This window comes from Oscarella lobularis, chromosome 1 (assembly GCF_947507565.1).
Source record: "Oscarella lobularis chromosome 1, ooOscLobu1.1, whole genome shotgun sequence".
Lineage (NCBI taxonomy): Eukaryota > Metazoa > Porifera > Homoscleromorpha > Homosclerophorida > Oscarellidae > Oscarella > Oscarella lobularis.
Genome location: NC_089175.1, coordinates 65302 through 87592, shown reverse-complemented (window position 1 = coordinate 87592; position 22291 = coordinate 65302). Strand labels below are relative to the sequence as shown.

At 48.0% G+C, this 22291-nt stretch overlaps 5 protein-coding genes and 1 long non-coding RNA gene across 9 annotated transcripts; 3 read left to right on the top strand and 3 right to left on the bottom strand.

Annotated features, from left to right (window-relative positions):
* Positions 1-35: 35 nt before the first annotated feature.
* On the bottom strand, positions 36-5887 carry LOC136199560 (A disintegrin and metalloproteinase with thrombospondin motifs 1-like). 2 transcript variants are annotated; one of them, XM_065989783.1, is made up of 27 exons: positions 5733-5887; positions 5620-5668; positions 5234-5559; positions 4881-5159; positions 4740-4826; positions 4570-4691; positions 4364-4504; positions 4158-4298; positions 3925-4096; positions 3764-3868; positions 3547-3710; positions 3216-3279; positions 3082-3166; positions 2880-3031; positions 2679-2820; positions 2550-2627; positions 2318-2493; positions 2080-2270; positions 1971-2034; positions 1827-1917; positions 1643-1773; positions 1504-1588; positions 1372-1455; positions 1151-1315; positions 941-1090; positions 320-896; positions 36-270 (listed from the first exon to the last, which is right to left on the bottom strand). In XM_065989783.1, the coding sequence occupies exons 1-27, from the start codon at positions 5793-5795 to the stop codon at positions 84-86; spliced, it is 4071 nt and encodes a 1356-aa protein (XP_065845855.1). In that variant the 5' UTR covers positions 5796-5887; the 3' UTR covers positions 36-83. The 2 variants fall into 2 exon arrangements, with proteins under 2 accessions (XP_065845855.1, XP_065845856.1); XM_065989784.1 differs by lacking the exons at positions 5620-5668; positions 5733-5887 and having other exon boundaries at positions 4881-5106; positions 5234-5375.
* LOC136199573 (sterol-4-alpha-carboxylate 3-dehydrogenase, decarboxylating-like) lies at positions 5378-7449 on the top strand. The gene is made up of 8 exons (XM_065989803.1): positions 5378-5955; positions 6004-6165; positions 6224-6297; positions 6352-6424; positions 6479-6607; positions 6658-6818; positions 6865-6967; positions 7024-7449. The coding sequence occupies exons 1-8, from the start codon at positions 5779-5781 to the stop codon at positions 7366-7368; spliced, it is 1224 nt and encodes a 407-aa protein (XP_065845875.1). The 5' UTR covers positions 5378-5778; the 3' UTR covers positions 7369-7449.
* On the bottom strand, positions 6789-18706 carry LOC136199558 (arf-GAP with Rho-GAP domain, ANK repeat and PH domain-containing protein 1-like). 2 transcript variants are annotated; one of them, XR_010673090.1, is made up of 47 exons: positions 18298-18706; positions 16203-18237; positions 16100-16147; positions 15990-16043; positions 15897-15937; positions 15755-15839; positions 15642-15704; positions 15508-15586; positions 15398-15450; positions 15272-15337; positions 15117-15215; positions 14941-15050; positions 14762-14879; positions 14500-14703; positions 14361-14446; positions 14209-14302; positions 14084-14152; positions 13982-14024; positions 13883-13923; positions 13787-13826; positions 13670-13734; positions 13524-13620; positions 13413-13474; positions 13285-13364; positions 13104-13230; positions 13003-13050; positions 12889-12951; positions 12758-12827; positions 12620-12695; positions 12490-12559; positions 12342-12432; positions 12210-12287; positions 12007-12144; positions 11856-11958; positions 11703-11793; positions 11333-11413; positions 11153-11182; positions 11034-11084; positions 10902-10982; positions 10713-10839; positions 10538-10653; positions 10329-10484; positions 10189-10271; positions 10088-10129; positions 9955-10018; positions 7129-9802; positions 6789-7036 (listed from the first exon to the last, which is right to left on the bottom strand). XR_010673090.1 is itself a non-coding variant. In XM_065989782.1 (46 exons), exons 2-46 carry the CDS (start codon positions 17985-17987, stop codon positions 9785-9787), a joined length of 5286 nt encoding a protein of 1761 aa, XP_065845854.1. In that variant the 5' UTR covers positions 17988-18237; positions 18298-18706; the 3' UTR covers positions 6789-9784. The 2 variants fall into 2 exon arrangements, 1 of the variants encoding a protein (XP_065845854.1); XM_065989782.1 differs by having other exon boundaries at positions 6789-9802.
* LOC136199574 (growth/differentiation factor 8-like) lies at positions 7533-9419 on the top strand. The gene is made up of 2 exons (XM_065989804.1): positions 7533-8233; positions 8307-9419. Exons 1-2 carry the CDS (start codon positions 7924-7926, stop codon positions 9158-9160), a joined length of 1164 nt encoding a protein of 387 aa, XP_065845876.1. The 5' UTR covers positions 7533-7923; the 3' UTR covers positions 9161-9419.
* LOC136199567 (uncharacterized) lies at positions 18314-20945 on the top strand. Its single transcript, XM_065989794.1, has 4 exons — positions 18314-18407; positions 18464-19979; positions 20032-20212; positions 20353-20945. Exons 1-4 carry the CDS (start codon positions 18350-18352, stop codon positions 20815-20817), a joined length of 2220 nt encoding a protein of 739 aa, XP_065845866.1. The 5' UTR covers positions 18314-18349; the 3' UTR covers positions 20818-20945.
* On the bottom strand, positions 20281-21987 carry LOC136199578 (uncharacterized). Of its 2 annotated transcripts, XR_010673093.1 has the most exons (8): positions 21948-21987; positions 21867-21891; positions 21530-21794; positions 21342-21424; positions 21192-21274; positions 20694-21137; positions 20485-20639; positions 20281-20417 (listed from the first exon to the last, which is right to left on the bottom strand). It is a non-coding gene; the product is annotated as an uncharacterized lncRNA (long non-coding RNA). The 2 variants fall into 2 exon arrangements; XR_010673094.1 differs by having other exon boundaries at positions 20485-21137; positions 21350-21424.
* Positions 21988-22291: the final 304 nt, after the last annotated feature.

Here is a 22291-nt window from a genome sequence, read left to right as displayed (position 1 = left end):
TTTCGGCCGCCGACTCTCTATCGAAGCCATTATGATTTTTAGCTCAACTTTTAATGATTTGTGTTCGAAACGGATTTGTTTCTCTAACGTCGACTGCAAGGATCAGCAGAACATTCTTCGCGGTAACCTTCGGGTCGCAAAGCGGGGTCGCACTTTGCCTTGCCTCTCTTCTGTCCTGTGCATTCGTCCGTGCAAATAGCGGAGTATCTTCGGTAGCCAGACTCTCCGCAGGCGGCCCTGCAGCGATTGGCGCGAAAAGACCAGCGAAATCTATAGGAAACATATGTTAATTAGACGCTCAGTGACAATACGTACATACCTGGGGCACATGGGCGTCGTTGGCGTTGGCGAAGGAGTCGTGGAAGAAGTCATCGTGGATGCAGCGGACGTCGACGGAGAAAGAGACGATAAAGCTGTCGTTGACGTTAGAGAAGGATATTTAGTGAAGTAAGTCATCGTGGGTGCAGCAGATGATGTTGATGGAAAAAGAAGGGGAGAGGAAGTCGGAGAAAGAGTCGCACTGTCGAGGATGGAAGAAGTCATCGCGGATGTTGAGGGAAGAGGAGATGAAGTTGTCGTTGACCCGGAAGAAGTCATCGTGGGTACAGCAGATGATGTTGATGGAAAAAGAAGGGGGGATGAAGTTGGAGAAAGAGTGGCACTGTTGAGGATGGAAGAAGTCATCGCGGATGTCGAGGGACAAGGAGATAAAGTTATCGTTGACGTTAAAGACGGACATATAGTGAAGGAGCCGGAAGTTGTCGTTGTACACGTGGGACGTAGACACAGTCCTTCGTAGCGCGGAGCCGGACGAGGACCGGATTTCGAACACGCCTCATCGCAAACCGCTTTTCCGCTACTCTTTTCATAACAGCGAGGAGCGTAGAGATTTTTACCTACACGAAACGTTATTTTATCTATAAAAGTATGAATTCAGTACCGTTCGGTCCGCAGCAACTATAGACCCTTTCCCAACTCCAAGCGTACTTTACACCACGTACTTTTTCCCATGCAGAGCATTCCGCAAAAAACGAATATGCAGCGTTTGGACTGTATCTCGCCGAAGGCCTAATAACCGTAAGACAAATCTATAAGCGTATGCCAATCAGTTAATTAAATAAAAACGTCAATTGCGCGCGATAACTTTCCTGAACGGTGATTGCAAAGGGTATGTGTCCGGCAATACTAAGAGACATACTCCGCTGTGTTCGGAAAAGAGTGATTTCGGCATCAAATGCGTAGTCTACTCTCATTATAAAATTGCGATCAGACTGAGTGGTGTAGAGAAGATGACCAGACTCGGCACAGCGCAACTCTGCGGGTGCATAGCATCATTTCAATTGAGTTTTCGTTATAAAAAACGGGCGTTACCGATGTGCGAGCCACCGAAAGGTACTGTCATGTTCATGATAAAGCGTTGCGTACCAGCAGGTAGAGTGACAACGTCGTATGAAGCTGCCACACGATGGAACACAGTAATAAGCGCTTCTGTCATTTACTCACCTGGCAGAACGTTTCCGATGTTGTATTGGCCACTGATGTTTACACGTAACGGGGCATTATTGCCATTGAATTCTCGGTCGACATTCTGCGACGTGAACACGTGCTCTCGTATTTTTGTACATATAATAGAAAGACTCACGAGGCATTTGTCCGCATGGCATCTCCACTTTTCGTTGGAAGAGAAGTTGCATGGCGTTCCATTTTCTGCATCGATGAACGCCACCTTCTTCGTTCCCGGTAGAGTGCAGAGAACGAAACATTTAGCCAAACCTAAAAAAGGGACGCATTTTGATATTTTTATAGGCTAGGAATTGAGAAGCAACCATCTCGATGTCCAATAGCAGTGTAGGGTTCATCGTCGAAGTTCTTGACGCATTGACTGTTAAAGAAGTCGACTGCATCACAAGGACACGGCTACATGCAAAAAGTCAAGAAAAAAATCGCTTTCTCGACGGTAACGCGCGCACTTCTTCATTGCAAATCGCAACTTTCGTTTCAGGACCCTCGCACGATCGTCCGTGACGTCCGGGTCTGAGATGGAACATCGAATAAGTTAGGGAATTAATGATTTTGAACCTTGGATTCGTGCACGTTCGTTTCCAAGCTCTCGTTCCTCCGCCGCACGTCCGGGAACATGATGGCGTCACGAGCTGCCAGTTTGTCCACGCGCCGTCAACAAGACAAGCGTCGATTTCGAAGCAATTGTCTGGATACTCGTAGGTGAGTTGGATTGGGACGCGTACCGTTTCGTGGGTCGGATTTTCAACCTAAAAATTAGATTAATTATGAAATCTTCAATTTCATTTTTTAATACCCAAATTTCAAGCCATTGTCTAAGAGGACCGAAAATTTCTAATGTTTCGTGATTGTACGGACTTCGAAACAAGTGAAGTTTCGTCCCGAGAATTCCACCGTCGATTCTGTGATAGACGCCAATTCGATGTGTCGGAGAACTCGAGTTTAGACGAACGCCTTCCTCTGTTTCAATTACTGCAAATTACAATCATTAGTATCCGCACTAAATCTCTATAGATTTTTTGACCGACTTAAAGAGACTGAAAGAAATCCTTTGAGTAGATACAGCACAATTTTTCGAGCGCCTGGCAGTATCTGGAATATTTTAACTACGGATGACAGAAGAATCAAGTCGTATCAGTACATAATTGCTATGAGACCTTTGCTCTTCGGCGTAACAATAGCGCTAACTGCTCGATGAACTGTCGAACAGGACGCGGAATCGCTTCTCTCGCCGCAAATGCCACATTTTCTATCGTAGACAATTTCGCTTGGCGATTTATGATCATCACAACCAAATTTCTGTTACGAGAATATACGAAGAAATGGATATATGGTCGTAGAGGGACGAAGAAGCTTACAAGGCAATTGCCCTGGTAACAATATTCATTATCAGCGACATTACAAGACACCCCATCTGGTACGATCGTGCGACGACGACGACTTCCGTCAATAAGAGGTAGAGATCGTTTCGCGAGACGATTGTAGCACCATAATTCGCACGAACCTTTTACTATAAGAGGAGTGCGCATATAGAGAAGAGAAAACGTTTTGCGTACTAACCAAAATGAGGAAGAAGAGGATCTCCCTTCGCGTCGGAGTGCAATGCACAGGCTATTTTGCGCCAGTCGAATGAAGAAGGACACTCCTGGTAACACTATAACGTTGACGAATGCAGAGGAAGTAGGTTCGTTTACCTGTTGATTGCATAATTCAACTTGAAATGAAGAACCGTGGCACAAACTTCCACCGTAGCTCGGTCTACGTATTATAAGCCCATGGGCAACATTGGAGTCAAAGCAGGGGTGGGCTTTTGATAAGTAGTTTTACAAATTGGGTATATATTATAAGCCCACCTCCTGATTCCTGCTCTATGCAATACAGTGAACGCTAGGTACTGAGCTAACTAAGGTAATCCAAGTGGGCTTATACAACAACCAAAGAACAAGCTTTCCAATAACTTTCGCTTGAGCAGTAGGGTGGGCTTATAATATGTCATGGGCTTATGATACGTATAGAAGCGCATACCTTGGATTGTTACATCGGCGTTCTCTGACTCGAACGCCGGTGCCGGAAGATCGAGAGCAGGGTCCAAATTGAGTATAATTGCTCCAACGTCCGTCAATTGGAACGGGGGCCTGGAAAAGCGTCGTCTTTTCCGCCTGCGAACGACAGTGTCCTTTCAGGCAAATCTATAATGATGATGATGATGATGTATGTTTCAGTAGTTGTTGAAACTTCAAACCCGTTCGTCGTCGTCGCCGCCGCCGCAAGGCGATCCGTCGCCCAAAGGAATATTCAGAGTCGTACATTGACCATTGGCGCCAGAGCACCACAACGAATTGCACATCTAGATGATAGAACAGAGTGTGTAGCGTATGTATCGTGTCTAAATATTGTACCCACGTCGCTGCCGCGTGTGACGACGTTTAGGCAAGCAGTCGACGTGCGTTCGCCCGTTTGAAAAACGCACTGTTCGTCGAGGCTATACTTTTCCCCCAATAATTCATTGGATTTTGTTATATTACAGTCGTCCCCATTGGAGTCTAATAGGCAGTTAATGCTGCCGTCTCGTTCTCTGTACAGTAGGCGAGAGTATTATTATCTAAGGCGTTTGCACTCTCACTTGTTGCACTCACTCCATGAAATCGTGTATGTATTGAAGACTGCACGACGACCAGATGTACAAATGTCGGCCGCCTTGCACGAAACTCGACATCAAATAGCCGGCACTTCCGTCGCAGTTGTCGCCCGGTTGACCGTCGTGAAGCATTCCAAAGCTAGAGACAAAATCGTATATATATATAATATAGATTATGGTCTGTGAATTATTTAATTAATTAACCCGTGGCCTGCCTCATGAGCAATCACAAAGCCCGTTTGAAAGCCCGATTCTGCTGACACTTGACAACTTCGTCGATCGTTGCACATACCTTTGACGTAGGCTCGACCGGGCTGAAGAGAATTTCCCGACGACAAAACTTCACTAGAGCATAAAAATAATTAAATAAAGTAAAGCACGTGTCCTGCTGCAGGGGGGTGGGTACCCACCCGGTTATAAGAACGGCGTAATCGTGATGGTTCGAATGATTTTTGTGCGGATTTATCGTTCTTTGCCAACGACAGAATCGATCCAATAGCAATTCCGAGTGTCTCGTATACGTCAGACCAGACTTTTGAGAAATGCAATAACCCCTATATCATATTTTTGTTTGTCTTACCGGCCATCCGCTGTCAAAAAAAACGATCCTTACGATAGAGAAACTGATGTTGTAGCCGGTCGCACAATGATCAAAGAGAAGATTCGCCTAAAACATCGAAGGAAATAGACTAACGCTCCTTATTTCTTCTAATCTTCGTACAATATTAAAGAGACCCAGAATGTAATCTTTGAGTTGATCCAAGCTCATCGCCTCGTGTTTTTTAACAGTCATGGGATCGACGAACACAGCCGTTTCTATAGTGTATTTCTCCGTGGGACATTGACGACTATGATGACGTCGATATCTGGTTCTAATCTCATCTTCGTTTTTACGACGACGTCTATGCAATAGATGAGCTGTGACGTCAGCTGTGCTTCCGTTATTGCTGGATAATGGTTCAATAAAAAACTCGTGGTTGCCAAAAATAAACGCGCCCGTCTAATCAATTAAATTAATTAATTATTAAAAGGTTTGCATCTTCCCGCTGTGTGGCAATATATGTATGTACTCACCATGTTTCCATCACACACGCTAATTGCAGCGGAACCCTTTTCAACAAAAGATTGACGTTTCGCATCTGTTACGCTGACACTTCCACGAAAGTGGCAAGAAGCGTCCGCTCCCACGGAAACGGCATCATTATCATCATCATCGTTGAATCGTTGAAGGAGAGCGTCAGCTGACAGAAGATTTTCCCGTCGTTGCAAGACGAGAACGTAGTCGTTTATTCGATAGAAAAGCGTTTGAGCGTCGTTGACGTCACGATGACGATAAAGACAAGAACCGGTGCACGTTCCATTCGAAGAAAAGCGTCTGGGAAAGACAACTTGAGTGGAAACTAAAGACGCAAAAAAAACGTTGATATAGACAGAGGAGGGCCTAGCTGGCCCCAACTTGCCCGCGGAGCTGCTATCGTTCGCCTTGTCTAGCCACCAAGAGTCGATTGGCTAAAAGAGCGGTCTGCTGGTTCGAACGAAAACATGTTTTAATTGTCAATCAATTATAGTTCACCTCTCGCCCATTTGCAGCGGTTAGAAGTAGGAAAAAGTTGAAAGAAATGGTTAGAAAAGTCATCGGTCTCCTCTCTCTCCTATTGTGTTGTGTGAATGCGGAACTATTGGTTGTACGTCATGCGGCTTTTTTTGTGGGGGCAGGGGAGGTAATCCGGGACGTCGATCATCTGACACTCACCTCACATCAACCTACATCCATGAGCGTGCGAGCTCGCGGCAAGGTAAGCGAGCAAGTTTGCAAGATCTCTTTCCAGTTTTTTCACTTCCAGTCGACGCCGCGATGTCTTGTGATCGGTGGATGCGGCTTTCTCGGACGCCACTTGGTCGAGCGGCTTCTCGATAAGGAATACGGCGTCGCCATCTTCGACGTGCGACGCGATTTCGACGACGAGCGCGTCGACGTCTTCGTTGGCGATCTGTGCTCGCGCGAGGTGACGGTATCACGTGATAAGTTACGGGGTCAAAAAACCTCTCTTCGCATGCGCGTAGAGTCTTCTTCCGGCTTTGTCCGAAATTGATATCGTATTTCATTGCGCTTCGCCTCCGCCAGCGAGCAATAATAGGTCAGGGAAGAAGGAAGGGGAGGGGGATTATTTTTTATTTTCTCTGTGTATTAGGGAACTTTTTCTCAAAGTTAATTATACGGGAACTAAGAATGTGATTCAGTGTTGCAAAGAAGCTGGCGTTACGGTAATAATCAATAGTGGCTCTATATATATTTTTTTTCATTTTTTGAATTTCTAGAAACTTGTATTGACGAGCAGTGCAAGTGTCGTCTACGAAGGAAAGGACATTGAAAACGGTCGCGAAGATTTGCCTTATGCTAAGAAACCAATTGATTATTACACACAGACAAAGATTCTCCAAGAAATGGTTTACATTGAACTTTGGGTAGGGAAATACGTTAGTTATTTGTTCAAAAGGTCGTACTGGAAGCAAATGGGGATAAAATGAAAAATGACGAATCGAAGCAATTGATGACTATAGCCGTTCGACCGCACGGCATATTCGGACCGAGAGATCCACAGGCAATAAAAACCATGGCGGAAATGGCTCGAGCCGGAAAAATGAAATTCATAATAGGGTACATAATATGTAGAAAAAGAAAAAAAATATATATATATGTATAGAAATGGGAAGAATATGGTCGATTTTACGTACGTCGAAAACGTCGCTCACGGTCATCTATTGGCGTCAGAGGCTCTTTGCATGGGATCATCCGCGTGTGGCAGAGTAAATGAGAAGGAATAATTAGACTCGACCATCTTGTCTCTCTCTTTCGCTCGCAGGCGTTTAACGTCACTAACGACGAGCCAATACCGTTCTGGCACTTTGTGTCGCGCATTGTGACCGGTCTCGGCTACGCGGCGCCCAAGTATAAGCTCCCCTATTACCTCGTCTATTTCATCGCTCTTCTTCTGCACGTCGTCGCCCTTCTTTTTAAGCCTCTCTGCGGCGAACTCAAATTCAGTTTCACGCCCATGAAAGTTGCTCTTGCCGGCACGCATCACTATTACAGTTGCGCGGCGGCGAAACGGGAGCTCGACTATTCGCCGCTCTATTCGATGGACGAAGCAATAGAAAAGACTCTGAATACGTTTCAGTATCTAAGAGCGGATAGTAGCATGAAATAAAGATATTCGTATGTTACCGGATGTAGGTGGGAAGCGGGGGCACGAGCTGCGCGAGTGCCTTCATCCGGTTGATGACGAGAACCGTCGTTACTATCTTCAAACATAAACAGTTCGGGCTGGTCGTGTAACACGATTATGCGTCGCCGCTTCACGCAGAGCGACGAATTTTGACCACTTCAAAGACGCGTACCCACGTCATCGTTCTCTTTCGTTCGTTCGTCGTCCAAAGAAACGATCGCGTTCGAGAGACGATAGAAAACAAAGCGGCTATTGAATAGATGAGGAACGAGTGACGTCGAAGCGAATTGGAGTCGATTTTTGCGCGGTGGGCGTATTTGTCCGTCTTTTGCCACCCGCTGCTCGACGGTATTTATCCTGTCATCATTAGCACGCGCCACTGCCTCGCTCTTGGGCGGTGGCACCCCTTACCAGGTGTAGGTCCGGCCCCCCTCTTATTGCTCCCTCCTCCTCCTCTCATAATGATGAGAGTACTCAGGTGAGGACGTCATTTGCTATTGGCACGCCGCGACGAAATCGCTCTCTCGTTCACGCGCAATGGCAATACGATTCGCACTTCTTTTCCTACTTTTCGCCGCTGTCTATGCGGAGGAGGAGCAAGAGACGACAGCAGAAGCGACTGCAACCGAAGATAACGAGCTCGAAGACCCGTGGGAATTGGATTTGCCTACGCTCATCGATTCGAAAACGAAGGACGACGACGATGACGACGATGAGAACGACGCGACGTCGAAAGCGCCTCGCTATATGACTCGTCTATTTCGCGCGCTTACCAATCCGCGCGACGTCGGCGACGGGAAAGGCAACTTGAATCGTAATCTGCCGCACATCTGCTATTTAGGCCACGGTTGGTCCAATTTCCTTGTCTAGTGCTCGAGAAGCTCGCTTTTAACATGTCTGCCGTTTTTTCCCTTATGCAGGACCCTTCCCAGTCCGCGGGCGTCGCGGATCGGTCAAGTTTCTTTTCAATACGAGCATCGAAGGCGAGGGAGTCAATGCAAATGCCGTTTTCAGTGCTCGACTTTTGCTCAAATTCGTTCCAGCGAACGATCAACGTCTTCCGGACTCGCGCGATCGCGTCGAAGTCACCGTGTCGCGAATTAAGAAGGAGCGCAAGGACGGACGCGTTCGCCTCGCCAAAGTCGGACAGCTAAGCGTGTCGACGCGCAAGGTGAGCTCGTACGTCGAATTCGACTTGAAAAACGTCGTCAAATCGTGGCTCAACGAACCGAAAAAGAATCTCGGTTTGCTCGTCACCGTGGGGCGCGGCAAACGATCGACGCTCCAAATACCGACGGTGAAGAACGATCCCAACGGGGTTCCTCTGCTAGTCGTCGTTCTCGGTGCTGCCGTCTCGCCGCGCTTGCGCCGTGAGCGTGGCGCGAGTAGTAGCGCTGATCGTGTTCGGCGCGAGGAACTCACCGATGTGCACGTGGGCGGCGGCTCTTATCCGCGCCGCAGAACGTCGTGTCAACTCAGATCGTTCTGGGTCGACATCAAACAGGCGAATTGGCATTTCATAATCGCGCCTCGACGCTACGACGCGTCGGTGTGCGTCGGCGAATGCGAAGCGCCGCTTCTCGGCAGTGACAATCCTGCGACGCACGGAATCATTTTGAGCAGTCTTCCGAAGAAGCTGAGAAGAGAAATACCGGGGCAATGCTGCGTTCCCATCGAATACACGTCGATCAGCCTTCTCATCTACACTCGATCGGACTTGGTCGCATATAAGCCTTTTCCCGATATAAAGGCGACAAAATGCGGTTGTCGCTAGAATGAATATTCGTACAGACTTCCATTGTTTTCTACTAATTAAGGGCGAACCCGTACGTGCCACGTATAAGGATCGAAAGAGGGGGAACAATTTTCGTTTAGCAAAGGAGACTTGAGTTTCTTTATACGTTTCCTATATTAGATTGCAGCAGAGAGTTATACTGGAGTTAGTTTCTAATTTAGCAGCAGTAGCGTTGTCTCTTTCGGCTAGAATTTTTTTCCTTACGAAAAGAGAACGAATATAAAATCTACGAGAACCAGCTGTTCTTTCCGTTTCGTGCAGCTGCTACACTAAGGCCATAGGCAATAACCACGTGTCCGGAGGTAGCAAAAACCTAATTACTTTTTATTTTTTCCCCCGCTTTTCATCGGGTTACCAACGCGTCCAAATAATATAATATAAAAGGATTCTGAAACGACCGGCCATACATAAACGTCTACGTAACACGACTGCGGCTGCTGCTATATTACTTTAGGCAGTAAAGCAAAGGGGGGAGAGGGGGGCGCAACGATGCATATAATTATAAAACGTGGGGGGTGGTGAAGTCGGTGGTGCTGCTGCTGCTGTCATCGCTACAAGCAAAGCATCGACGGGACGTTGACAGTTTAGGCGACGGCGCGGGGGTCACAAGCCTTCGGGGTACTATGGAATGAGAAGAATTCGTATTATTGACGAGAACCAGTTGTGTGTTTCTAATGCAAATGAGATCGCGGTTTGGTCGAGAGGGAGGGAGGGGAGGGGGAGGAGAAAGGGGAGGGGAAAGGGACGCCTCTCGTGTCTTACGACCAACTCACTTTGAGTCGAAGGATTCCGGTGACCCAGTGTTGCATGTCGCCTTCGCTCTCAGCGCAAAAGTATCTGGCAGACAGAAAAGAGAAGAGGGCTAGGCTAAAAGGCGCGTCGATCGCGCTCTAATCATCCGTTTACTTTGTATGTTCGTCCGCTGTGGCTTTCAGGTAAAAGCCGTTCCTAGAAACGAGGAATCGTCGAAACGATGATACCTATTACGCATCGGCGTCTGCTCTCACTTGTTCGGCGGACTTAGCTTCCGATCCAAGCCAAAATAAAGGGCGCAATCAGCGAGATGGCATCTGCCTAATTCGGACGGATTCTAAAGAGGCAATAAATGAATGAAGTAAGTACTAAATGCTTCATTTATTCAGCTGACTCTCTGCGACGCCGCCTTGGCATCCTTATAAACGATGACGACGTCGTCGCGAAGTGCGCAATGGCACTTTTTCCATTGCTTGCTGATTTCCTTCTTCTTTGCATTGCGTACCTCTTTGACGCTCAGACACCCGCAAACTTCTCCACCAAAGTACGGCTAAGGTTGTATCATATTAGCACCATTATTCAAGTTACCACACGCTTACGTACGCTTGCATTAATAATTGCGCTGACGTGATTCTCTCTCAGGCACATGTAGCCAGTTGGATCCCGATTCAGCGACATGTAAACGTTGAGAACTTTCTCGCTCGGATGCAGAGGTCTCACTATATAAACAAGCGTTTCGAGTGCGTCATCATGCAAGCTCGATTCTTTTTTCGCGTACCAACATCGTCGTTGCTAAGTATTTCGAAAAGAGACCAGGCGTGGACGTTCTGTTGCTGTGGCAAGCGTGCCTTCGCTTTGGCCACGCACTCGGAGGCGACGTCGCGTGCGGACATGATCGCTGACACCTGAGAGATAATATCGCGCGGGGTTTTGCTTCTGGGAGAGCGATCTCTATATAATTTGATACTTTCAGTCGGTGAGGTTCCCCCCTGTCCCGATTCTCCAGGTAGACTTCCACGAGGAATTCTCCCATGACGGGAGAAGATAGCTGCGAAAAAAAAATAAATAACGAAGTCAATGGTTCTATATTGGGTCGTACATCTCCCTGTTGGGCTGCTTTGTTGATTTTCTCCATCGCTTCCTGTTCGATCTGCGCGCGAGAAGGAACGTGTTATTAATTATTATATTCGCGCCCATCGATCCCCATGCTGCTCTTACGCGATGTCGCTTGATTTCATCTTCTCCCATCTAAAATGGAAAAATGCCGAAGGGGGGTACACGTACGTGGGAAAGGAATCAAACGATACAAAACGGAACCACCCCCGCCCGCCGCGATGCAAAACAAGGATGTTGACACGTAAACGAAACGCTAAGAATGAAGAGGCGGCGAAATCGAACCTGAAATAGCCATCGATGGTAGCGTATCATGTCGCCCAATAAAGCCCATTTCAAATTGGCCGCACTGAAGTCGTCGGGGGCCTGCGCGCATAAACGACTGTAATTAGAAAGTGAGAGTCGATCGTCGTCGCGGTGGCGCGGCAAATTGAAAAAGCGAGCAAACGGGCGATCGCGAGTGGGTGGGGGGGTGGGAAACGGCGTCGTTTCGCCGCCACTCACGCCCACTCTAAGCCAAACAGGCCTTTTAGGATGAATCGAAAAAGAATTTGCGGTGAGAAACAATCACAACAAGGTGATGAGCTCAACTTTGTGTTCACGTGCGCGGCTGCGCGTACGTGGCGCGCAATTAAGCGCGCGCATGCCCCCTTACCTCCATGCCTTCGGTCGTCATCAAAGTCGGTCCAAAGATGACGCTCAGGTTTTGTATGGTCATCTTATTCTCGTCCCATTTGTCGGCAATTCTGAAGACGGGGGAGACACGTGACGGTGTTTGGAAACGAAATGAAAAAGAGAAGACTCGTACCGAGATAAGTGAATAAGTAAGTACTTGAGAGAGTCCCAATTGACAGGCGGCAGTTGGGTGATAAGCGACTGCAGCTGAAACAATTTCGTATCGTGATCGTTGACTACAATGTAGAATTGAGAAAAGGAGAGCGTTTTCTAAGCGAACGTACTTCGCGCCGCGTCGACAAACGCCGGTAGAAGAGATCCGGTAAGAAGGGGATCGGGTAGACGACGAAAGAAGGCTTTGAGACAGCCGGTTACATCGTGAACAGCATTGACACTCAAATCGAGAACGACAGACGAAGCGTCTATAGAAAAGGAAACAAACATATTGTTGTTTTTCCCCCTTCCCTATACGCTCAGCTAATTGTACCTTGTTCGAAGGCTTGGACGAGGCGTTCGACGTTGCTCTTCGTTCCGCTGTGCCGATAAATTCCTTCGACGTTCGTACCTGAATTCGTTTCTTATCGCGTTTCTGTTTCCCCGGTCGATGTATCATTTTTACCGTGTGCTTCGACGAATGTGACGCACTTTTCGACGATGACCGGTATGCCGCTGCTCGATAAGCGCTGGTCGCTCAGTTGAGCGCCGGTGCCCTGCCCATGCAATGCGTTATAATTTATTTCTTCTCGTTCGAGAACGCGACGTCGTACCGCTGCCTCTTTGAGAAGTGTACACCACGTTTGCGCTTCTTCGATTGTCTGCGCTTTGAGATGGTATGTTCTGCGAGGGGGGAAAGGTTCGTCGCGTGGAATGATGGTCGGTTTTTTTTCGTGCGCTTGCCTTTCCGGTGTAACGATTTGAAAGGAAAGCTGGGCGTCCGATGGTTTGGCCGCTTTGCCTATCGTTGTTCGGCGTCCTGTGTGTCGATAAAGAAACGATTGGTTACTTAGTTAAAAAAGCTTTCTCTCTCCTCCTCACTACTTGAATCTTCGTGTGATTTGATGTCGGACACTTTTCGAAGATTGATCACGCCGCTCTCCTCTGCTTCCTATACGTAAATAAAGGCTCTATAGAACGAAGAAGAAACCGACTCGATCGGGTTTCGGAACCATTTTGAAATATTTTAGCTCTTTGTTTCGTAGTGAAAGCGTAAACCAGCGCTCTTTCCAGCCCTAGAGGAAAGACAGACATCAAATTTTGAATTGATATTAGCATAATTGTACGGAATTCACGACGCCGCGCTTGAGCAACAATCCAGCTTTATCAAATTCCTATAAAGATTATAAGGAGTTGATTAGGAAGGGAAGTGTTCTTAATTAATTGCCTTTTCGACGCCTGACGTCATATCGATGACCTGTTGCACGGCTGTCATCCACCGATCCATTTCCTCTTTCAATTCGGCAGAGAAAAGATACGAACGTCCGAAACTCGTTTTGATGTAAAAAGGAAATCTGTCGTAAAAAGAAATTCGCCTTCTCTCGTTTTTGTTTCCTTTTTCAACTAACTTTGATGGGGAAGATTCTTCGATGGATGGTGCAACGGCCGTCATTTTGTCGGCATCAATTCGACCGGCTTCGATTTGTTCCTTAATTAATCACGTGAGAAAAAAATCAACCAATGAGAGCGCTTTTACGTGTTCGCTCTTGAAGTATCGAAGTCCCGTTTCGTCAAGAAGACACCAACGTCGTTTCCATCCTTTTGGAATACATAGACTTCGATATAGGTACGCGATTTGCTTTCTCACCGGTTTGACTGCTTCCCGTTTTGCTTAGGAATCCCGACATTCTGCCTGCTGGCTTCGCCTTACGACTAGCGCGCGGGCTTGGCAACGGTGAACGAGGCTAAATAGTCTAGTTCAAAGAAGAAATATTGGAGTGAAGGTGTCGTTACCCTTTTCGGTGATTTAGGCGGTCGTAGGGAAGACAGTTGAGCAAAACGCCGCCACGGAGATGTACCTAAAGTAGTCTGGTTTGAGAGAACACGAAAATGGCATTCAGTTTCACTTACTTTGTCCACTTTGGTCTGCGCCGTTTTGTACCAGAAGTTCCTTAGAGAAGAGTTAGATAAGGTGGTTGGTTCCCTTTGCGCGCGAATGTCGCTCACCAGCTGATACTCTTGCCCTGCTTTTCGCGCTATTTGAATAGCTAAAGCAAAGACTCTCTCCACACCTCGACTTCGCCTATCTGAAGTGACTTCACTTACGCGTGTTTTCGTCCGGTGGAGCGTCGGGAAGTCTCACATTAATCTTGGTCAAAGAAAAGAGAAAATATAACGAGTATAAATCAAATTAGCGTGAACCCTAACATCTGCTCCGGCGATGATGTGTTGCAAAGTGAGCAAGACATCGTCAGTTGCGACGCTCTGACACAGAGCCTTTGAGAGAAAACATAAGTCTATGTGAGAAAGGCGGTTTTTTTGAGATCACGTACTCGGTCGAGACTGTCGACGTTGTCTTCGAGACCCGTTCTCTTGTACCAAGCCTGGGACATGTACTTCGCTTTGATAAAGTCCTCGCGAATGACCCTGCAACATCGACTCTTTAGACAAGAACCCTAAAAAACGCCTACAGTACAGTACGTACGGTTCGACATCTGGTGTGATGGGCTGACTGGTGAAATGATGAAGCCAAAGTTTGTTCGAATTCGCATTGCCGATTTCGTGAAAAAGCTAAAGGAACCATTTTTTTCGTATTCGCATATTTTCAATGTCGTTTATTTTACCTGTAGCACGGACGGTATCCATATGGATTGATCGAGTTCGAGAGAGCGAACTTTGGAGTAGTCCACGCCCATGGCGCGATGCGAACCCGAGCATTGAATGCAGATCGTAATGCCTAGATTGACGGAGAGCCACGTCGGATCTTTGTCTCCGCAATCGGCGCAAAAACGATTCGAAGGGTTCTTATAGATAAAATCCCACGCTTCCTATATATAAAGATAAGGGAGGGATAAGCGCTTGATAAGAGAGCCACGTGATGAGTGCCTTGATTTTGTTTTTCTTGTCGCCCTTGTCGACTCCCCCCGAAGCCAAACCCTCCATTATGGCAGATTGCAGGGCCTTTATCCATCGATCCTGATCTCCCTCGTTTTCCGTTTGAAACCTGAACGATTCGACACGACAATTGCACGCAGAAAAACCCAAACAAATCGTTTTTTTCTCACAGATACTTCTTCTGTGGAGTGGTGATGCTAAAACGGCCCTTTTCGCTCAGCGGCTTCACGTTAGCCGTCTGCATGTGAATTGAATCAATAGGAGCGTCGCTCACCCATTGCTATGGAGAATAATCATAGAAGGGAATAATCATAGAAGGGAAGAGAAAAGAGAAGGTTCTCGTTACGTCATAGGATTTGTAGTAGCAAAGAGTCGAGCCTTTTAGTGCCAAGTAACGATTTCTCCAGTCTGATAGCATATTGTGTCCTTGCTTTTTCAACCAGCCCTGGGGAAACGCCGAAATTTATCCGTGTGGCCTTTTTTTATCGGTTCTTTTCTTACTTTCATGTCAGGTGCGCTCATTTTTCCGCCGTCTGGAGAATCGAGATTTTCTTCTCCAGGAACGGGCTAAGATGGGACGAATTTAATTTAAAATAGAGAAAATTTCGTCGATTTTTTTCCGTTTACTTTGTAATTCATTATCGCGTACATTAAAGTGCTAGACCAGACTTGACATTCGTCTGGAAAAAATTCAATTAGTGACTCTGTGCGAGTTCGAATCTAGGATTTCTTATTACTAAGTGAATCAGCCGAAAATATGAAATTTCGATTTGGAGTTTTGAGTATAAATCGATTCGGATGCTTTTTGTCGTCTTTCTGCGTAAATCCACGTCAATATTTTTATATGTAAGATATTGCTGTTTCTTTTTACTTCAAAGACAAATTGAACGTCCAGCATTGATTTGATTGGAATGACGTTCTTTGCATCGCTATCCTAAGGGAAAAAATGACGTTTTTTCGGCAATTAATGAGAATAGGTGTTACTTTGTCGTCTCTCTTTTCGAAATATTTCAACATTGAGCCATCGAAGATGACCCATCGTTGTTTCCAACCTTTGTTTCCTTGTTTTCTAAAGGAAAAGGCTCTTCCGGGAGGAATTAATTAATATCTATTGAACTAAACTCACCCTCCCTGCTTATAAAGTTTCCCTTCCTTGTGTTTATGTCCCTAATGGAAAGGCATTCCATTTCCGTTGCAGAGAAACACGTGGTCGTCTTACCGATTCCTTTCCTCTAATAACGGAAACTCGAGATCCTGCTGCTGCCACGTCCATCTATAAAATAAGTAGATAGCTTTAAAGGTAAAACGCCTATGTATCTATATTCTAACCCGAGCACCAGATATGATCCTTCGCACAACCTTTTGCTCGGACGACGTCTTTAGATAAATAAATAAATAAATAAATAAAGGCAATTCTCAAGTGTATACTTACTTGAAGTGGTGCAACGATATCGGATGCTACTGCATAGGCAGAGTCATCTCCATTGTCATTGAAGTCATCGCCACCAATTACGGCGTATTGACCAAATGGGGCCTGACTACTACTACTATTACTACTAACAGTATTATGAGAGCTACTAGCAGTCGATGCCACGTTCATTTCGCCGACAAGAGAATAATCATCAGTTGGTCCCGTTGATGACGTCGTTGCCGCCGCCGCCGCCGCGAGTGTTGCTTTTCTTGAACTAGGCGACTCTCCAATGAGGGCATATTCGCCTGCTGCTGGTGTTGGCGGAGAAGCAACTGTCGTCGTCGTCGCCGCCGCCGCGAGTGTTGCTTTTCTTGAACTAGGCGACTCTCCAATGAGGGCATATTCGCCCGCTGCTGGTGTTGGCGGAGAAGCAACTGTCGTCGTCGTCGTCGCCGCCGCGAGTGTCGCTTTTCTTGAACTAGGCGACTCTCCGATGACGGCATATTCGCCCGCTGCTGGTGTTGGCGGAGAAGCAACTTTCGTCATCGTCGTCGTCGTCATGGCATTACTCAGGTGATCGTATTCAGAACGAGGAGGTGGTAGGGGCTGACCCACTAAGGAATAGTCTTCGAGAACTTCTTTTTGAGAAGGAGGAAGTTCTGTTCTTTTTGATGAGGAAGGTGGCTGATGATGATGAGGGCCCATAATGACGTCATATTCCGTATCTGCTGATTCTGTGCGATTAGGTTCGAGAACATCGTAGTCAGAGGGCGGAGTTTGCTTGTACGTGTCTCCAAATACATATTGAGGTTGATGAGACATCATTGTTGTCTTCATTGTAGGAGAAGGAGAAGGAGAAAGAGAATTGGAATCACCTAGGAGAGCATAAGGCGGTCGTCCCCCCGCCGCCGCCGCCCCCGCCGTCGCGACGTTGAAGACAGCTGGAGACACGTCGCGACTCTTGGGTGGGAGAGCGGGAGGCAAAGGACTCAAATCCTTTTCCGATTCCGACGACGAAGACGGCGGCGGCGGCGTCCCTTGCGGAGGTCCAATATGCTTGAGTATGTCCGAAAAAACTCGACCCGTTTCCGCACGCGACAACGGCACCGCTTCCGGCAGCGGCGTCGTGGTCACCACTGGAGCGGCGGCGACGGCGACGGAATTTTCAGGAGGAGGAGGACGTCGTGTGCGAGGCTTAGGCGTTGGCCTCACTCCAGAGCCACTTCCAGTCTTGAGTCTCGGTGCCGGAACGGGTTTTTCCACTGGCCCAGGAGCGGCGGCGGCGGCGGCGGCGACGGATTCGTTCTTGGGTGGCGGCAACGGTGGCAAGGGAGCATTTTCGTCAAAATCGTCATCTTTCGGTGGCAATGGTGGAGGTAGGTCTATTCCGCCGTTTCCGCCGCCGCCGCCTGGGGGCGGAGTCGGAGTCGGAGTTCTTCTCCGTTGCGACGCGCCTCGCGTTGGAGGCTTGGGTTCGATTTTACTTAGCTGATCGAACGCTGGCGCCGATTTGCTTTTCTTTGGCGGAAGTTGCGGCGGCGCGACGGACGACGGTAGCGAATCGGGTTGTCCCTGTTCCTCGATCGGGGCCTCGATGAGAAGCGCTTCGGCGAGCTTGCGCGAATAGATGAGAAGACGTTTGCGATGGCCGGGCAACGTGATGCCGAGCGTCGTGAGCGTTTCGTCGTCGAGATTTCGGCACATGGAGAGATTCGTGTAGCCCGCATTGGCGAAATTGGCGAAGTAGCGCTCCAGTTTTGCTTCGTTCGTCAGCCACGAGAGCACGGCGTCCAACTCCGAAGCCATGACGGAGTGGCGAAGCGAATTGGCGGCGTTCCGTGCGTCGATAGGGTCTTTTCTCTTATTCGACAAGTTGCAGCGGACGTTATTCCGCGTTTTGTTTGCTGGAGCAATACGAAAGCACGAGGAAACTATTTACGTTCGCTTTCTTGACGTCGTAAGGCCCCCTTATGTCGAGGTGGGTACGATTGAAGCCGGGAACTCACTCTTCTACGAACCCGGAAGGAAATAACGAACACGTGTCGCGATATAGATCCTAAAGAAAAATTAGTACTGTAGTACTTTAGTCTATTCTCCGGAAAAATTCGAAGAGTACCTGTACTTTTAATTTTTCCACTGTGCATGCTCAGAAATCACGTGATGAAAACATGAAGGTTGCGCTACTCGCCGTCCTTGTTCGTCTTCTTTCGTGGCCAGCGTACGGAAGTAGGCCTACCGCGCGCCGGTCTATTCTACGAACTTACCATAGCTCGTTGCTTTAGACTGCCAACCCCTCCCCCTTCCAGGCATTCGCGTTCCATCTGTTCCCCTAATCGTCCACGATCCCTACTTTTCAATCTGGTCTCCAGGCGACGATTTAACGACGAACTGGACAGTTCATTGGACAGGTAAAATCCAATCGATCTTCTCGGCGGTGCGCGTCGACGGCGTTCCCTATCGTCTAATCGGCGCACCGTGCATTGGAAAGCGAACTTCGGTCAGTCCACTTCTTCAGTCGGGCTACGCGCAAGTCTATCCGACGCGCACGCGCTATCACTACGTCGGTGCCGGCCTCCAATTGAATCTCACCTTCGTCACGCCCAAATTTGTCAATGATCTCGACTCCTTCAAACCCGTCACTTACGTCGAGTACGATATTTCGTCATTGGACGGCGTCGAACATACGGTTCAAATCTATTTTGACGTCACCGCCCAATTGGCTGTAGATACGGATGATGAAGGTGTCGAATCGTTTCGTCAGACGATTGGCGAACTGACGGACCTTCGAATTGGCACGAAATCGCCGCAACCCGTCTTGAAAAAAGTCGGTGATGACGTTCGCATTGACTGGGGCTACGCTCACTTGGCGTTCGGACAAGGCGGCCCCGGAGGTGCTCCCATGCTCTCGTGGTTGGGAAACGCCGTCGAAGCGCGAAACGAGTTCGCCGTCTCCGGTCGTCTGCCTAAAGTCGATGCGCCGGCGACGGGCCAAGCGGCGTGCACGACCGCTTCCGGTCAGCACGTGACGTGCGGGGATTGCGACGACGGCACCGTTTTGCCGGCACTCGTCGCGGCGACTGATGAATTCGTTGTCAAGGCGAAACCCGTCGCTAGTGCGAGTCATCATTTTATTGTCGCTTATGATGATAGTCCCGCGTCGATTGGATATTTCGGTGCCGTTCTTCAGGCGTATTGGCGTCGCAATGGAGCCAAGATCGACGACATTCTTCGCGACGCTCACATCAATTATATCCTTCGAAGTCTTCAAGCGCGAGAATTCGATGAAGTTCTTGTTGATCGATTGATCAGCGTTGGCGGAATTAATTACGCGACGATGGCGAGTCTCGCCTATCGGCAAGCGCTCGGCTCCAACAAATTGGTTTGGTACGACGACGCTTTGAAGACGAAAAAAGCGTCGCAACCCTTTCTCTTTGTCAAGGGATGCTTCAGCTCGGGCGATACGGGAACAATCGATGATAATTTTCCGCTGGCGCCGTTGTTTCTCTACTTGAACGCCGACTTGATTCCGGCTTTTCTTCATCCCATTCTCATGTTTGCTAACAATGAGACGTACGTGGACGCTTCCGCCCCGTTTCCGCGGAATATCTCGTGGACGGAGTCGTATAGTCCTCACTTCTTGGGAGAGTATCCCAATGCCGAGCTTCAGTGCTGGGAAGAGAATCGATGCGAACCGATGCCGGTTGAAATGACGGGCGACGTTTTGTTGTTGCTCGCCTCTGTCGTTATTCAGAAAAACGATACGACTATTTTCAATGAGTATTATGCGCTTCTTACTCGGTAGGAATACGTTTAGCTGTATTGTGTTCCTTAGTTGATTTTTGTTATTTAGATATGCTGATTATTTGGTGGATAATGGACTCGATCCGGCCAAGCAGCTCAGTACGGACGATTTCGAGGGTCCGCTTGCGCACAATGTTAATCTTGCCGCCAAGGCTATTATAGCCATTGCAGCGTTTGCGCAAATGTGCAAATTGGGCGGCTACGATCCCTGTCATGAGCACTACATGTCGGTAAGAGACTCACATTAGCGACGTAACGTGACGTCACAAAGGCAAGTGACTAATCACAAGAGACGAGTTCTCACATGACGTTACGTTGCGTCGCTCGTGTGAATGAATGATACGAACTCACTGTCGCTTCTCTTTCTAAGATCGCTAGGAACTATTCGGGCATTTGGATGAAAAAAGCCGACGACGGAGATCACTATCGTCTCGCCTACGATCAAAGCGGCACGTGGTCATTGAAATTCAACTTGATGTGGGACAAACTGTTGCAAACGAACCTATTTCCACAAGACGTGTTCGATAAGGAGATTGCCGAGTATAATCGTCATTTGAAGGAGTACGGCTGGCCGCTTGACAGTCGTGGAACGTGGGCCAATCTCGGATGGACGGGCTGGGTTGGTTCCTTTGCAAATCAGACCGTTCACTATGATCTCTTCAATCGTCTCGTCAATTGGATTCAACAGACGCCACAACGCGTTCCTCTCACCGATTTTTATGACGCTCTCAACGGAACGCAGATAAAATTTCAAGCGAGAGCTCAAGTGGGAGCTCTCTTCGCCAAACTCTTTATGGACGACGCCGCTCTAGGAAAGAAGAAGAAGAACGATTAGACTTTAAGTTTTGTATGTGCTGCTGCTGCTGCTGCTGCTGAATGGTTGGTTTTTTTTATTGGAATATCTTCTTTTTCTTTATGTTTTATGAAGGATTCGCTTCGCTTAGTCACAATATAATTCTCACTAAAAGACTTATTATATGTCCCTCCCTGCGATTGTAAATTGAAAAGCAAATGTCAGACTTCTTTGCCGACGTTTGCAACCACTAAGTAATGACCACGTGGTTCCCGCTGCCTTGACGACGCCAAGGACAAAACCTTTTTTGAGTAAATTGAGAATAGCGTTTCTAATTCGCCCAAAATCTTCATATCTCCATTCTATAACCCCCGCTAATCCGTTGTTGATCTATTAGCAATGTTGCAAATTCTCACCAAATAGGCGTTTTTCCAAACGAAACCCCATTCTCTCAAGACTGACGTCACTTCCCTAATGACTCACAACTGCTTCTAATTGGCTACAAAACACAAACAATGTTACATAAATAATTGGGTGAGGTCCCCTTTGGGGAACACAAAGCCTACTGCCGCACTGTTTCAATATTTGACGGTTACTCCGAACTTGAGCGTGACATATCGATCGCATCGCGCTTCAGAGTTGTAGATCACTGCAAAAAAAAACGAGACGGATGTGATCGGCGACGTGCGGGTGAAGATTCAAGAAATCGTCTTTTTCGTCGCGAAAACGGGCTCCCGATCGCCCGTACGCTTACCGACGCCGTATTTTGCATTCGTTGTCGGCTCCCACGCCGTCATCGTCGCCGAAAACGGTCGATTTCTTCGTCTACACGACGCTTCGTTCTTCTTTGGATCACGTGTTTGTTCCTCGATGTACGGGCGTTCGACGACAGCGTCGGCGAAAAGGCAATCTGCGATAATCGACTCGAAATGCAAGATGAAACCGTGAAAAAGAAGGACGGCGACCACGAGGCATTGTACGCCATCTTGAACTCGAAGCGTGAAATCTTGCATCATTTCCTGCCAAAAATAGAAATGCTGACTACGATTATGTTGCAACTTCCGGAGTCTAACGGTATTGAAAATTCGCACCTAATCGAAAGAGCCAACGAGAGCGCTAGACGACCCCCACGTGATCGCAACGAACCAATGAACGCGCTGGGCGGGGCTGACGGCGTTCAAAAGCAAAGCGCACACCGATTCTCCTTCAGTTGAGGCCTAGGGTGGGTGCGGCGCGGAGCAATCTGCGTCTCATCCTTGACGGACTGGCTCGGGAGCTTTGACAAAAGGCAGTCTGGATCGTCGGATCAGCGTGGCCCACGGATTAATCCCGTGCCGGAGCCTCTAAGCAGGGCGATGGGGGGCTTCGGCCTCGGTTCACGCACTGAGCATAATGATCGCTTATATGTCTTATTGTTGCCAAACGAGCACGGCCTGCGTTAGGCAGAGTGGGCACGGCTCGGAGGGGGTGTCGCAAGCGGTCTGGTTGCCGGCACTTTTCTCACCAACTGGCACGA

Excerpts from the sequence above, each read along its gene's own strand:
- LOC136199574 (XM_065989804.1), top strand. The coding sequence starts at position 7,924 with ATGGCAATACGATTCGCACTTCTTTTCCTACTTTTCGCCGCTGTCTAT. Across the intron at positions 8,234-8,306 it reads CATCTGCTATTTAGGCCACG|GACCCTTCCCAGTCCGCGGG; the intron begins GTTGGTCCAATT and ends TCCCTTATGCAG.
- LOC136199558 (XM_065989782.1), bottom strand. The coding sequence starts at position 17,987 with ATGGCTTCGGAGTTGGACGCCGTGCTCTCGTGGCTGACGAACGAAGCA. Across the intron at positions 13,621-13,669 it reads CGCCTAAATCACCGAAAAGG|CCTCGTTCACCGTTGCCAAG; the intron begins GTAACGACACCT and ends TAGACTATTTAG. Across the intron at positions 12,145-12,209 it reads CGTCCAAGCCTTCGAACAAG|ACGCTTCGTCTGTCGTTCTC; the intron begins GTACAATTAGCT and ends CCTTTTCTATAG.
- LOC136199573 (XM_065989803.1), top strand. The coding sequence starts at position 5,779 with ATGGTTAGAAAAGTCATCGGTCTCCTCTCTCTCCTATTGTGTTGTGTG. Across the intron at positions 6,166-6,223 it reads GCGATCTGTGCTCGCGCGAG|AGTCTTCTTCCGGCTTTGTC; the intron begins GTGACGGTATCA and ends GCATGCGCGTAG. Across the intron at positions 6,608-6,657 it reads CAAAGATTCTCCAAGAAATG|GTCGTACTGGAAGCAAATGG; the intron begins GTTTACATTGAA and ends TTTGTTCAAAAG.
- LOC136199560 (XM_065989783.1), bottom strand. The coding sequence starts at position 5,795 with ATGACTTTTCTAACCATTTCTTTCAACTTTTTCCTACTTCTAACCGCT. Across the intron at positions 4,097-4,157 it reads TACATACACGATTTCATGGA|AGAACGAGACGGCAGCATTA; the intron begins GTGAGTGCAACA and ends CCTACTGTACAG. Across the intron at positions 2,035-2,079 it reads CGAACGTGCACGAATCCAAG|ACCCGGACGTCACGGACGAT; the intron begins GTTCAAAATCAT and ends GTTCCATCTCAG.
- LOC136199567 (XM_065989794.1), top strand. The coding sequence starts at position 18,350 with ATGAAGGTTGCGCTACTCGCCGTCCTTGTTCGTCTTCTTTCGTGGCCA. Across the intron at positions 19,980-20,031 it reads TATTATGCGCTTCTTACTCG|ATATGCTGATTATTTGGTGG; the intron begins GTAGGAATACGT and ends TTTGTTATTTAG. Across the intron at positions 20,213-20,352 it reads GTCATGAGCACTACATGTCG|ATCGCTAGGAACTATTCGGG; the intron begins GTAAGAGACTCA and ends TCTCTTTCTAAG.